The 12,072-nt window shown below is 37.2% G+C and overlaps 1 protein-coding gene across 4 annotated transcripts in view; it reads left to right on the top strand.

Annotated features, from left to right (window-relative positions):
• The first annotated feature begins 6,697 nt into the window (after positions 1-6,697).
• LOC121329234 (paired box protein Pax-7) overlaps positions 6,698-12,072 on the top strand; it is a 61,179-nt gene continuing 55,804 nt past the window's right edge. The window contains exons 1-3 of one of the 4 annotated variants that reach the window (XM_041274724.1): positions 6,698-7,412; positions 9,614-9,849; positions 10,913-11,039. In XM_041274724.1, the coding sequence (XP_041130658.1) occupies positions 7,328-7,412; positions 9,614-9,849; positions 10,913-11,039 (448 nt within the window). In that variant the 5' untranslated portion in view covers positions 6,698-7,327. Of the gene's footprint in view, positions 7,413-9,613; positions 9,850-10,909; positions 11,055-12,072 lie in introns of all 4 variants that reach the window. The other 3 variants (XM_041274722.1, XM_041274723.1, XM_041274721.1) reach the window with 3 other exon arrangements.

Genomic DNA, 12,072 nt, shown 5'->3' with positions numbered 1-12,072 from the left:
GTGTGTGTTTTAAGAATCACAAGCATGGCTTTACTCTGCTATTTTTTTTCCAGAAGGGTGCCTGCTCCCGCTGGCTATCCAGCCGTGTTGTCTCCAGTACCAATTAAAACCACACTGGTAGCTTTATAGGGAACCACAAAATGCGCGCAGGTGAACCCGCTGGACAGGCGACTGGAGACGGAGCGCTTCGCTCGCTTGGCCGCGCCCTCTCTGGGACCTTTTTAGAAGCTGGTTAAAATTGCCCAACCAGGTAAAAAGAGAATCCAACCACAGCCCTGAGGCTGGCGACCTGCAAACAGTAAACCTCAACATACAGCTCTCGCCAACAGTGCTGCATCACCCTGTACAGCTAACTGTTTACTTCATGAAGTCCAATGAAACCTACGCGTTAACACGTTGAATTGCACACCGCTTTGTAATTTTCCTTATCGAAAAACTCACAACAATTGAAAAAAAAAAGTGACATTTCGAAATCTAACATTAAATACTGTACGACTATTTCATCCGGAAGACTTTTTTTTGTAGTTTCTTTGATTTTGATGTTAAATAAAATATCAAATTATGTTCTTATTATTATTATTATTATTATTATTTATTATTATTATTATTCTTCTTCTTATTATTATGTCTCAATCATAAAATTCTAGGTGATGCAAAACTTTTGTCAACAGCTGTACAGCTTTATGCAAGTGTCCCAGGATTTGACATGGATCTTGAACAAGTAAAATATGATACAAGTTTAGCAGCTCTATGGCTAGTTTGAGGCTGGAAACGACTAGTTAGTATTATTAACCTTTTTTTCAAAAAGCCTGACAAGGAAATAAGCTTAAAAAAACATTCCCGCACAAGTCTACTGTTTGTAAGGTGCATAACATCAAATCTTGAGGGGTGTTGAGGGGTGGCAACGGTGCGTGTGTGTGCGTGCGTGCGTGCGTGCGTGCGTGTTTTAATGGGACTTTAGTGCGTTCAGTTATAACTGTGCTTCGAAGGTCTTTGAATTTCAGCCCCTATGATATGTATTAATTTTTCTCTGTTTTTTTTTTCATTGGCTTTGGTGCAAGCGCACAGCCCGTCTTTGTGCGCGGTGTAGGTTACACGTCTTATTGTAGGCGGTAATTAAAACGGATCCTCTGTAAAACAGATTTAAGGATCGCAGTGGATTTATTCAATGTGTTGTGACACTTTTTCTATTGTCCGGGACCTATCCTGTTCAGCTGGTGGCTGAGACCTGTTTTACGGTTCATGCGGTTTTATTTATTTTTTGGTCCCCTGAGATCGGGGATGTGTAGCCCTGTGAAAATAAATTAACTCTCATTACACACAAATTAACAGTGTCACTGCATGTGTGTTGGCAAAACTTTGCCTTTCGCATCAGCTACCAAGCGGCCATCCACTGCTTGCAGTGAATTTGTGTGTGTGTGTGTGTGTGTGTGTCTATATATATATATATATATATATAGAGAAAACCATTTTGACTAAGAGAGATTTTGTTTGGTTTATATATATCAATATATATATATATATATATATATATATATATATATATGTATTTTGGTAAACTGCTCCGCTTCATCCGAAGGTAATCAGCAGCAGATTCAAAGAGATCAGAGAAAACCAGGCGTGACTAAGAGAGATTTTGTTTGGTTTAAAAAAGAGAGAAGGGGGGGGGGAGGTATTCAGAACTGTTCTGAAGTTCAACTCGGAAAAGAAAGAAACTTTTTGTTCAATATATACATTACAGATTGTAGTGGCTTTTTTTTTGGAAGAGAAATACTTGAAGGATTTAAAAACGCGACTACACAAGTGAACTTGGGAATCGTGGTTGTACTTGTGTCGAGCTGCGGACTCTGGGTATAATAAAATATGCATGAACAACGGGGATTGGTTTTCAAGAATATCGAGAGTGTCCGTACTAGTAGGGTTACGATCCCCTCCCCAACTCCCCCGTCCGTCCGTCCGTCCCAAGAACCCTGCTCTGTTAGCCGAAGTCAAACCATGTGTTTATTAAGAGTATATATACACTTTAAAAGTAATTTAATGAAAGCATCCCACAGGCTTTTTTAACAGATCAACCAGACACGATCACTGTAAACATCGAGAACCGACAGGTACCAAAGAAGAAGCTGCAGTCATACCCCTCAGATCAGGATCGCAATGATGCGCAGTGTAAGAGGGGTGTCGGACAATAAAACGAATTTCAATTTCATTGAACGCAGAGCGCAAGTATTGCGGTAGACGTCCCCGTTCGCTTATATTTCCATATGATCTATTTGTTTTGTTATTTTCTGTATGTGTTATATTTGTGTCAGCGTATTTTATGTTTTTATTATGCCTATGCGTTTATTAATACTGTACCAAGCGCTCCCGTCGTTTGTGAATAGAGACGCCAGCTGGAAAAACAGATCTGGGATGCAGCTTACTTCGAGCAAACAAAACGCAACCGTTTAACACTTTGAGTTATAAAACACAACCCACCTTGTGTTTAAATGTAGCACAAACCGTGTTCGGAATCGCATACTCAAAACATCGTTTTATTTTCCTTTAGGGAAGATAAACCTGTTCATTTCAGATTAACCAATTTGACACAGTGTTAATACCAAACCACATTATGAATAATCATGTTTTTATTACCGGTCTGTTTTAATGCTTAATAATAATAATAATAATAATAATAATAATAATAATAATAATAATAATAGCCCTAACTGTAAGTATACAGTCATTCCAAAAAATCTATGTCCTACACTCTTCGGGATTATGATAGGACTCCACGGTCTGGTGAGGAATGCGCCAGTATGAAGCGCTAAGTAGCTGCATTGCACGGCGTTCTTAAGAAATCGAATTCCACTCTCTGCGCTACCCCTTGAATTACACCTCGCCTTAAAACTGATTTACGGGTATCCCCGGAAGATGATACACGGCATTTATTCGGCACAAACATACCTATGACAGCAGTGGAACGGATAGATCGACCATCATATCAGGGGGAAAATATAAAGTAATATACAATCTCCTTTTCCAACGCTAGAAACACTCTCCACTTTTTTTTTTTAAATACAGCGTCCGTTTTGGCTTCCTGTGATTTGATGCTTGATTTAATCCGATGCTGGGTTACTGCGTCCCAGGTGGGAGGAGAAACGGGTCTCCTGTGCCTCGGCAGCCCATGTGAAGTGAACCAAACCCGGGCAGAGGATCTTCAGCTCCACGTCCGGGCTAGCAGGTACCCCCACCGGCAGACACACATGTGAAATCGCCATTTCACCCTTCCACACTCCCTAATTGTTGGGAGAATTATTTGTGAAATTGCTTTCCACCAGGAGTGCTTTGCACGGCAATTTCCACACAATTTTGTATATGCACGGGGGTCCACCCGAGCTGACACGCGCGCACACGCACAGCTCTTTCAATAACAGTAACTATGCAAAACTAGTGTAATAAAATAAACGAAATGGAATTGTCCCTCGGCTGTTATTGAAATGAAGCCGGCGCTGCAGCTGTCCTGGTTAAATGCTGTAACTCGCACAGCACTCGTGTTAATTTCTGTCATCAATTATAAGTATTTCAGCAAAACATTTGCTCTAGTTTTTTGGTCCCACTGAAGATGATAGTAAGTCTCTCGCTCACGGCATACACAACTGTGCGCAATTCCTGCTAAAACAGCAACATGTGTGAACTGAAAATAGCTTTCCGCTCGGGGAGCCATGCAAGAATACTTGAAGATGCGACTCGTCTATCGATACAGAGCTCTCTTTAATGAGCCTGTATTGTAGTTTACCGGTCAAACCTTTCTGATAAAGTTAAACGCGTCTTTCATCTTATAAACAGCTCACTGGACCGTGTACGCAGAGCTAGCTATTTCCAATTTCAGCACCCGCCCTCCTCATAACAATTGTGCCTTAAAAAAATAGAATCCAATAACAAACCAATAATAAAATGTATCCATATGAAATATTAAAAACCGGATCTCCACCATTTCAATAAGGGTTCAGGGCTTAAAGACTTTTGAAAGTTGGTTTGGTCACGGTGAGAAGCGCGAGTGTTTGATCTTCGCTTTCTAACCCAAAGGAAACCCAATCTCGGTTTAGTAGCTTGTGCAAACCCGATTGTAAAACACATTCACATGAAATATATATATTATATATATATATATATATATATATATATATATATATATATATATATATATATATATATATATATATATATATATATATATATATATATATATATATATCTGGCTGGACAGTGTGTTCGCTTTCACCTGCTGTAGACAGAACCACTTCAAAACCCCGACCTCCCGGGAGAACGAGGTGCCACCATTACAAAAATAAATAATTACAAATAAATAACTCAAGTGTTTGTTAACGTGACGTGAAGTTTATTTATCGGCTAGTGGAATGAGATTACGCGGTAACATGACAAACATGCATATTTAGCCGATATAAAGGTCTTTATTAATTTAAGGACCATGCATGTATTTCACCCCCTCCTTTTATAACATGTTTGATATTATTCATATTATTGAACGTTTTCTCTGAATTCATTACAGCAATATTCGAATCATAGAACCTTTAGGAGTTTTTATAATTCGGTGGTTCGAACTTAGAACCCTCTGCTGTTCAGAATGGTTCTAGATCACGTTGTTCTGTACAGGACACAGCAACCCCTTCCTTACACCACCCTTGTGCAGGAATATTGGCTTATTGACCATGTGTAATATATATATATATATATATATATATATATATATATATATATATATATATATATATATATATATATATATATATATATATATATATATATATATTATTGTCTAATATATATAGTGTATTTATGTATCCAGGTCGATTTTAAATTAAAGGGTACATTTAAAATAATTCCCATGTGTAATATTAATACATCACTTAATATATTATAATTATACGAACAGCCAGATTTTATATTATTATTATTATTATTAATATGCCTGTTTAATATAAGGGCTGTTTAAACAATATCCATAAACATGCAGCTTTCTGAAAACATGTAATGCCCAGTGAAGGCTCACATCTCGCCGTGTTTGTTTAAACGCACTGAAATATTTGCCGAAGCACAGCCCAGTTTGCTAAACGGTACACGAACACCGTGTGTGGTTTTTGTTGTTTTGTTTTTGTAATTCAGACATTTACCACAAACTACCTTGTTTATGGACATCGCACAACAACCCCTTCCCAGGAGGAATGGCCAGATCGTTTTACTGGACTCGATGTCTGTGCTGGGTATTTGGAGGAAAGCACATTTTGATTTGGAGAGAGTCATGTTGGGTTTACAGGATTAGGGAATAACTCGTGTATATGTCTCCAGTTGGGAATGTTTAATTTCTTCTCGGTTTCCCAGTGATCTTGGAGGGGGAGAAAGCCCTTTTCAACACAAGAAAACGCAGATTTAGGGAGGATTGGCGTCATACCCTGCGGCGAAGAAGAGCTCCTCCGAGCCCTGGAAAGAAGCCTCCTTCAGTGAGAACACCGCTTCTTACACAGAGAAGAGGGTCGAGTGAAACATTCACGAAGAGAGACGAGCAGACTCTTCAGAGCTCATCAATGTGAGGGTGTCCCGCCGCCCGAAAAAAAAAAAAAAGTAATGTAGATGCTTGTAAATAATACTCACAATCGCTTCAAACACAATTGTAGTTCTGAAACAAATTAATTGTGGGATTACCAAACTCAAACGCGTGTCGGTTTAATGCGCGGTTCATTTTTTTGTTTGTTTGTTTAATACACTTATAACACACACACACACACACACACACACACACACACACACACACACACACACACACACACACACACTAGTATTCATCTGAGAATGTGTTCTGCTGCTACAACACAATGCTTGCGTGTGGTTTTACTGTGATTATACATTTTTGATAAAAAGATGACTCCTGCGGTCGTTCTATACTATAAAACCTTTAAAAGTGGTTCATGGTTTGGAATGCATTACATATGGAATCCAATTAGGGGTTCGAAATATCAATAATCTAATTGGATTCTGTTTGGAACCCAACATACAGAACCCTCGTTGACTCGAACGCTCAGGTGTTCTACATGGAGCTCTGCTAGCATCTCAATATATATTTTAAAAGTCTCTCGGTGTGTGTGTTGCACACATTTACATGGCATGCATCCTATAGTGTTCACGCTTCGTTATGTGTCCTGCTATTAGGATGGCAGAAGTCTGTCAAAACCGAGGAGCGTTTTTAGTTATTCTCATTCTATTCATTAAAACCAAGGTGATGCTCACACGCTGCGTGTCTCTTAAAAAAAAGTGGAAAGTCAGTTCAAACCAATGCAACCTTTATATATGAAACACGCTGCATGCTGTAGCGTTCTCTCTATTATTAATAATATTGCAAGTACAAGCCTATTTTTATTCAATGAAGTAAGCAATATTTCACCGATCAGGCGTGCTCACCATTGGTATGTATTGCTAAGGTTTTATCAAATCTCTGTTCATTTTTATGTATAATAATAATAATGATAATAGTAATATACAGTTCAAAGGTCATACCGTGTGGCTGACTCTCTCAGTCAGTGGTACAGTGCAAAATATAATAATAATAATGGAAAAGTTAACCATTTTTATTTGTGTGTGTATTTATTGATTTATTTATTTATTTACACCCAGAACGAGGCGGCGGTGGAATGGATTAAAATGAATGGAGTGTGCGCGTTGACGCGCTGCGCGCCACCCGATTGGTCCAGCTCTCCGTAGCGATGCCCCTCAGCGCGCTTCATGAATAAAAGAACAGGCTGGGAGCCTATCAGGGCGCAGCGTTCCCTCCTCCACGCAGTGTGCCAAAGTTGGCCCCTTCAACAACTCTCAAGCTCCAAGCAGACTTTGCTATCAAAAACTACCAGACCTTTTAGTAAAACACAGCAAAGAATTGAATAACCTTTGCTCACGCCTGTCTGAGTCCTAGATACATTCCCACACGCACACACGGACTCACACTGCACTCCACACTTGTAAAGTGCCATGCTGCTTGCTGCATTTCGACTTTAAAACAAAAAAGCTTTCTTTCTTTCTTTCTTTCTTTCTTTCTTTCTTTCTTTCTTTCTTTCAATCATTCCTTTACTTTTCTCTCTTTGTATTTTTGTATTGTTTTTTGCATTCCAAGTGTGTGCATCTGGCTGGATCTTTTCTCTAGGGGGAGAGTTGGTTTTGACAGAAGACGCTGCCTAATAATTTGACACTGTCTATATTATTAAGCAGTCACCAGCCTGGACTTGTTTGCGGCCAAAAGAACTTTGCAATATTTCCGCCTGCTTGTTATTCACTGTTCGGTATGACAAGTTTAGCAGGCACCGTTCCGAGAATGATGCGACCCGCGCCAGGCCAGAATTACCCCCGTACTGGATTTCCACTGGAAGGTACGTAACAAAAAATAGATGCAAACTGTTTTCTTTTCAGTTGTCAAATACTCTTATTATTTTATGCATTTACATGCATATTTAGTTGTACATTTTTTTTGCATTGCATTCCACGCTTCGTTTTAATGCACTTTGCAGTATGCATTGCATGTTCGTTGTATATATGTCAAAACCATTATTTTTGCTTTTACGATAGGCATTGTCTTTTGAAAAGTCTTTTGGAAACCACACTTCTACTGTAGTTTAGCCTTTCGTGTATTTTTCTTGTTTGCAGTTTTGAACATGTATGTATTTTTATTTATTTTTTTCAAAACAAGGCTGCTTTTGGAAGTTTGATAAGTAAAATAACACACGAAGTGTTTTCAATAGTAGACATTGTTTGGGAATCACGTATCAGTGTGTGTTTTCTATCACATTGTTTAATTCACAGTGTAATATTAAAATCACTTGTATTGAAGGGCAGCTACAATAGCAATTACCAATTACAGTGTGTCAGATTTAATTTGAAAATATATGCATTCACACACACACACACACACGCCACAATTCTGGAAAGCTTTTTCAATAATTATTTTATTAGAGTTTGCTACAGGATTAATTTGATATGAAATCGGTGCTTGCGAGTATAATACAATACCCACAAAGTTCAACCATTAAATCGAAGGCTGGATGAGTGTTTGGATAATAATCATTGCTCTGGGTGGAGGATAGGAAGATGGTTTAGGTTTAAAATTGCCAGACACACACACACCTACAAAAAAGAGCAATTGTATTTGCATTCATTAATCTTGAATTGAATGGGGGGGAAGGATCCGGGCACAAGAAAAGCGTGCTCAAGTAGCTCGCGCGAAACTGCAAAAAAACCACGAAGCTCGCAGCTTGCACAAGCAAGGCGGATTTGTTCAAGTGTCAGAGTGTTGCAAACGAAAGTAAAACACATCGCAAAGCGGTGTCTCAAAGGATTACATCAATATTTGAACAACATGACTAGGAATAATGAAGGCGGAAAGTGCTCCATCTCTAGTACCTCTTGAATACAGAATTGGCCTCTCGAGTAGAATCTGTCGCTAATGATATTTCCCGCGAAGTGCTTGTCAAGATCGCTGTAAATTAGCCCTGCATGAGACTCGTTTTAAACACGGCGGCCGAGGGAAGCAGACGCTTCGGTAGAGGCGTGGGGATTAGGATTGAAAGGACACGGCGTTTTTAGATCTGTTTGAAATGAACACGTCACCCTCGCGACCTTAGAAAGTTTGCTAGTTATACAAACGACGTTTACGCATTCATAAATAAACAGACGTTTACGCACAGGTTTGCACGCACGGCCGCGGATTATAATTCGAGTTATGTACTTTATTAATATAACAACAATTGAAGCTTCTGAAAAGAAAATGTATTTTAATGAATATACAATATGATTCGGTAGCTTAAGAATGATACTGTTTGGGCAACAGATGTTTTGCTAATTAATAATAGAAACATATCATTCAAAATAAATACAATTGCTTTTAAAAAATCATCTTCCTAACAATACAAACAATGACGAGTATAACAATAATGATCGATTAGTAAATCCAGTCGTGTTTATCGAACAGTCATTACTGGTTTAATAGCACGGTAATGTGGTGCAGTGCGTTATGAACGTGGGTTATCAATAGGGTATACTGTTCAATAGCCGTGGTGCTTTTTCCAAATTGCAAACAACAACTGCAATTTAAACATATCCAGCATATTAAATACCCCCCAAAAACTGTGACATCATAGCTACTCAATATGAACCCATGCAACACAAGGACCAGCAGCTCAGAGATACAATTAGGTGGGACAAAAATATAATTCATTTATTTTACTCAACAGACCAGTGGAAATCCTAAATGTTTTACATCACAACACAACCTGTTATCAAATCATCAATGCATAACACAAATTATACATGGACTTATATATAATATATATATATATAATATTATTTTGAGTTGATTCCCATCAAAGGAATATATATATATATATATATATATATATAATATTTTAAGTTATATATATATATATATTATATATATATATATATATATATATATGTGTGTGTGTGTGTTATATCTATCGTATTATTATTATTATTAATAATAATAATAATATAATAATAATAATAATAATAATAATAATAATAATAATAATAATAATAATGCTTTTTATTCTGTTAGTCTCCACTCCTTTGGGCCAGGGACGCGTGAATCAGCTCGGCGGGGTGTTTATCAATGGCAGGCCGCTGCCAAATCATATCCGACACAAGATAGTGGAGATGGCTCACCACGGCATCCGGCCCTGTGTGATCTCCAGACAGCTGCGAGTTTCTCACGGGTGTGTGTCCAAAATCCTGTGCCGGTACCAAGAGACGGGCTCGATCCGTCCCGGGGCCATCGGGGGAAGCAAACCCAGGGTGAGTAAAGAAAAGGAAATAACTTCATCGTCATAATAATAATAATACATCATTAATAAAAGCTGCCCTCTGAATTCAGAATATACTGTAGACCGTTGGCTATGACGCCAGATCACAGCTTTCTCCAGATTGAAGTTCTATACACGGAATAGCGAAGAGCACAGAACTGAAGGTTTATTATTGTTAGGCCTGGTATTTTTAATAGCAATAGTGTTACTATTAGTGTCATTAGTCTTAGTGTTGCTGTTGAATTCATATTTATTAGAAATTGTGTGTTAACAATAAGTGCACTTTTCCAAAACTGGAAGGTTGTTAAAAAAAAAAAAAAAAAAAAGAAAAATATGCGTACAAAAACCCTCAAAGAATTCTTCCGTGGAGCAAGCGCTGGAAAGGTTATTCTGTGGTTTCAAAGAATTCAGTCAGGAAGACGTTTGATAAATGTATAGTCAGCTGTTACTTTATCATATATATATAGTATATATATATATATATATATATATATATATATATATATTATATATCTATATCTATATGATATATATATATATATATTATATATATCAATGATATATGCGAAATATTAAACGTTTCTAACAATGATAAATGCAAAACAAAACCCTAACGAATAAAGCCTGAAACGCACGTGTTGAGTGCTAACGTGTTACTAACCATCTGGACATGATTTGAAAATGGAGAATTGTAACGTGCGTTTCTGTAACCACTAACGCTTTTGCTGCAATTACTGTGCCTTGTTAAAAAAAAAATCACATTTTTGCAGCAGTATAAAAATACAACACGATACTAATAGGCGCGCTGTGCGGTTTCGATTATGACAGCCTTCGCATGTTGTTACACAAAATGAAGGGCTTGTGATACACCGTGCCAAATTCAAATACAGCCTTATCGAAAAAAAGAATAGTTATTTATGTATTTATTTCTTACAATATTATAAAACACATTGAACACGTGCTCTCCTCTAATCAAACACATGCCATGCGTTTATATATTTAAATTAAAGTCGATTCCTCTCTTTTTTCCTGTGCAAATTTGATCCCAAAAGCAGGTAGCAACTCCCGACGTGGAGAAGAGAATAGAGGAGTGTAAGCGAGAGAACCCGGGCATGTTCAGCTGGGAAATCCGAGACAAGCTCCTGAAAGACGGGGTGTGTGATAGGAGCACAGTTCCTTCAGGTGAGGTCACCTCTGGTAAGCACCCTTCCTTTACTACAAAGTGCGCGCTCGTGTCCATTCACAAAACAGACAGGGCTCCAGGCTGGACTGTAACTAGCCCACAGTGTCACTCGTTTTTGGGTGATTTGTAAAAGTGAACAAGTGTTTTTTTTTTAAATCTCCTTTTTCCAAAAAAAAAAAAAAAAAAAAAAAAAAAAAAAGTTAAACATTTATTAGTATGGCCCGGATGTAATATATCACTGTATAGTTTGTGTAACAACTGAGAGAGAAGTTTGTGTTAAACTAGTTCGTGTGCGTGTGCGTTTGTCTCTCTCTCTCTCTCTCTCTCTCTCTCTCTCTCTCTCTCTCTCTCTCTCTCTCCTGTGTGTCTGTCTCTGGGCGTTCTCTCTCTCTGTGTGTGTGTGTGTGTGTGTCTGTGTGTGTGTGTGTGTGTGTGTGTGTGTGTGTGTGTGTGTGTGTGTGTGTGTGTGTGTGTGTGTGTGTGTGTGTGTGTGTGTGTGTGTGTGTGTGTGTGTGTGTGTGTGTGTGTGTGTGTGTGTGTGTGTGTGTGTGTGTGTGTGTGTGTGTGTGTGTGTGTGCTTCAATCAGCAGTAATTATGTGAATTTTTCGCACTCATTTTAAACAGGCATGTAATAATAGTTTAACATTTTTGGTCAGAAAAAAACAGAACAATAAAAATAACAGCGCTATAAGAAACGCTTAATACTAGTGATGACAGCATCAATATCCATATTATTATTATTATTATTGATATACATATATATTTTATTGTATATTATGATTATTATGATGATGATATTATTATTATTATTATTATTATTATTATTATTATGATTATTATTATTATTATTATTATTATTATTATTATTATTATTATTTATTATTATTATTATTATTATTATTATTATTATTTATTATTGTTATTATTATTATGATTATTTAATAAAATATATATATATTATTAATAATATTATTAACAATCTATTATAATGGAATGATACTACTACTATTATATTATTAATAATAATGATG

This window comes from Polyodon spathula, chromosome 16, assembly GCF_017654505.1.
Source record: "Polyodon spathula isolate WHYD16114869_AA chromosome 16, ASM1765450v1, whole genome shotgun sequence".
NCBI classification, from domain to species: Eukaryota; Metazoa; Chordata; class Actinopteri; order Acipenseriformes; family Polyodontidae; genus Polyodon; species Polyodon spathula.
This window is presented reverse-complemented; position numbering and strand designations above follow the sequence as displayed.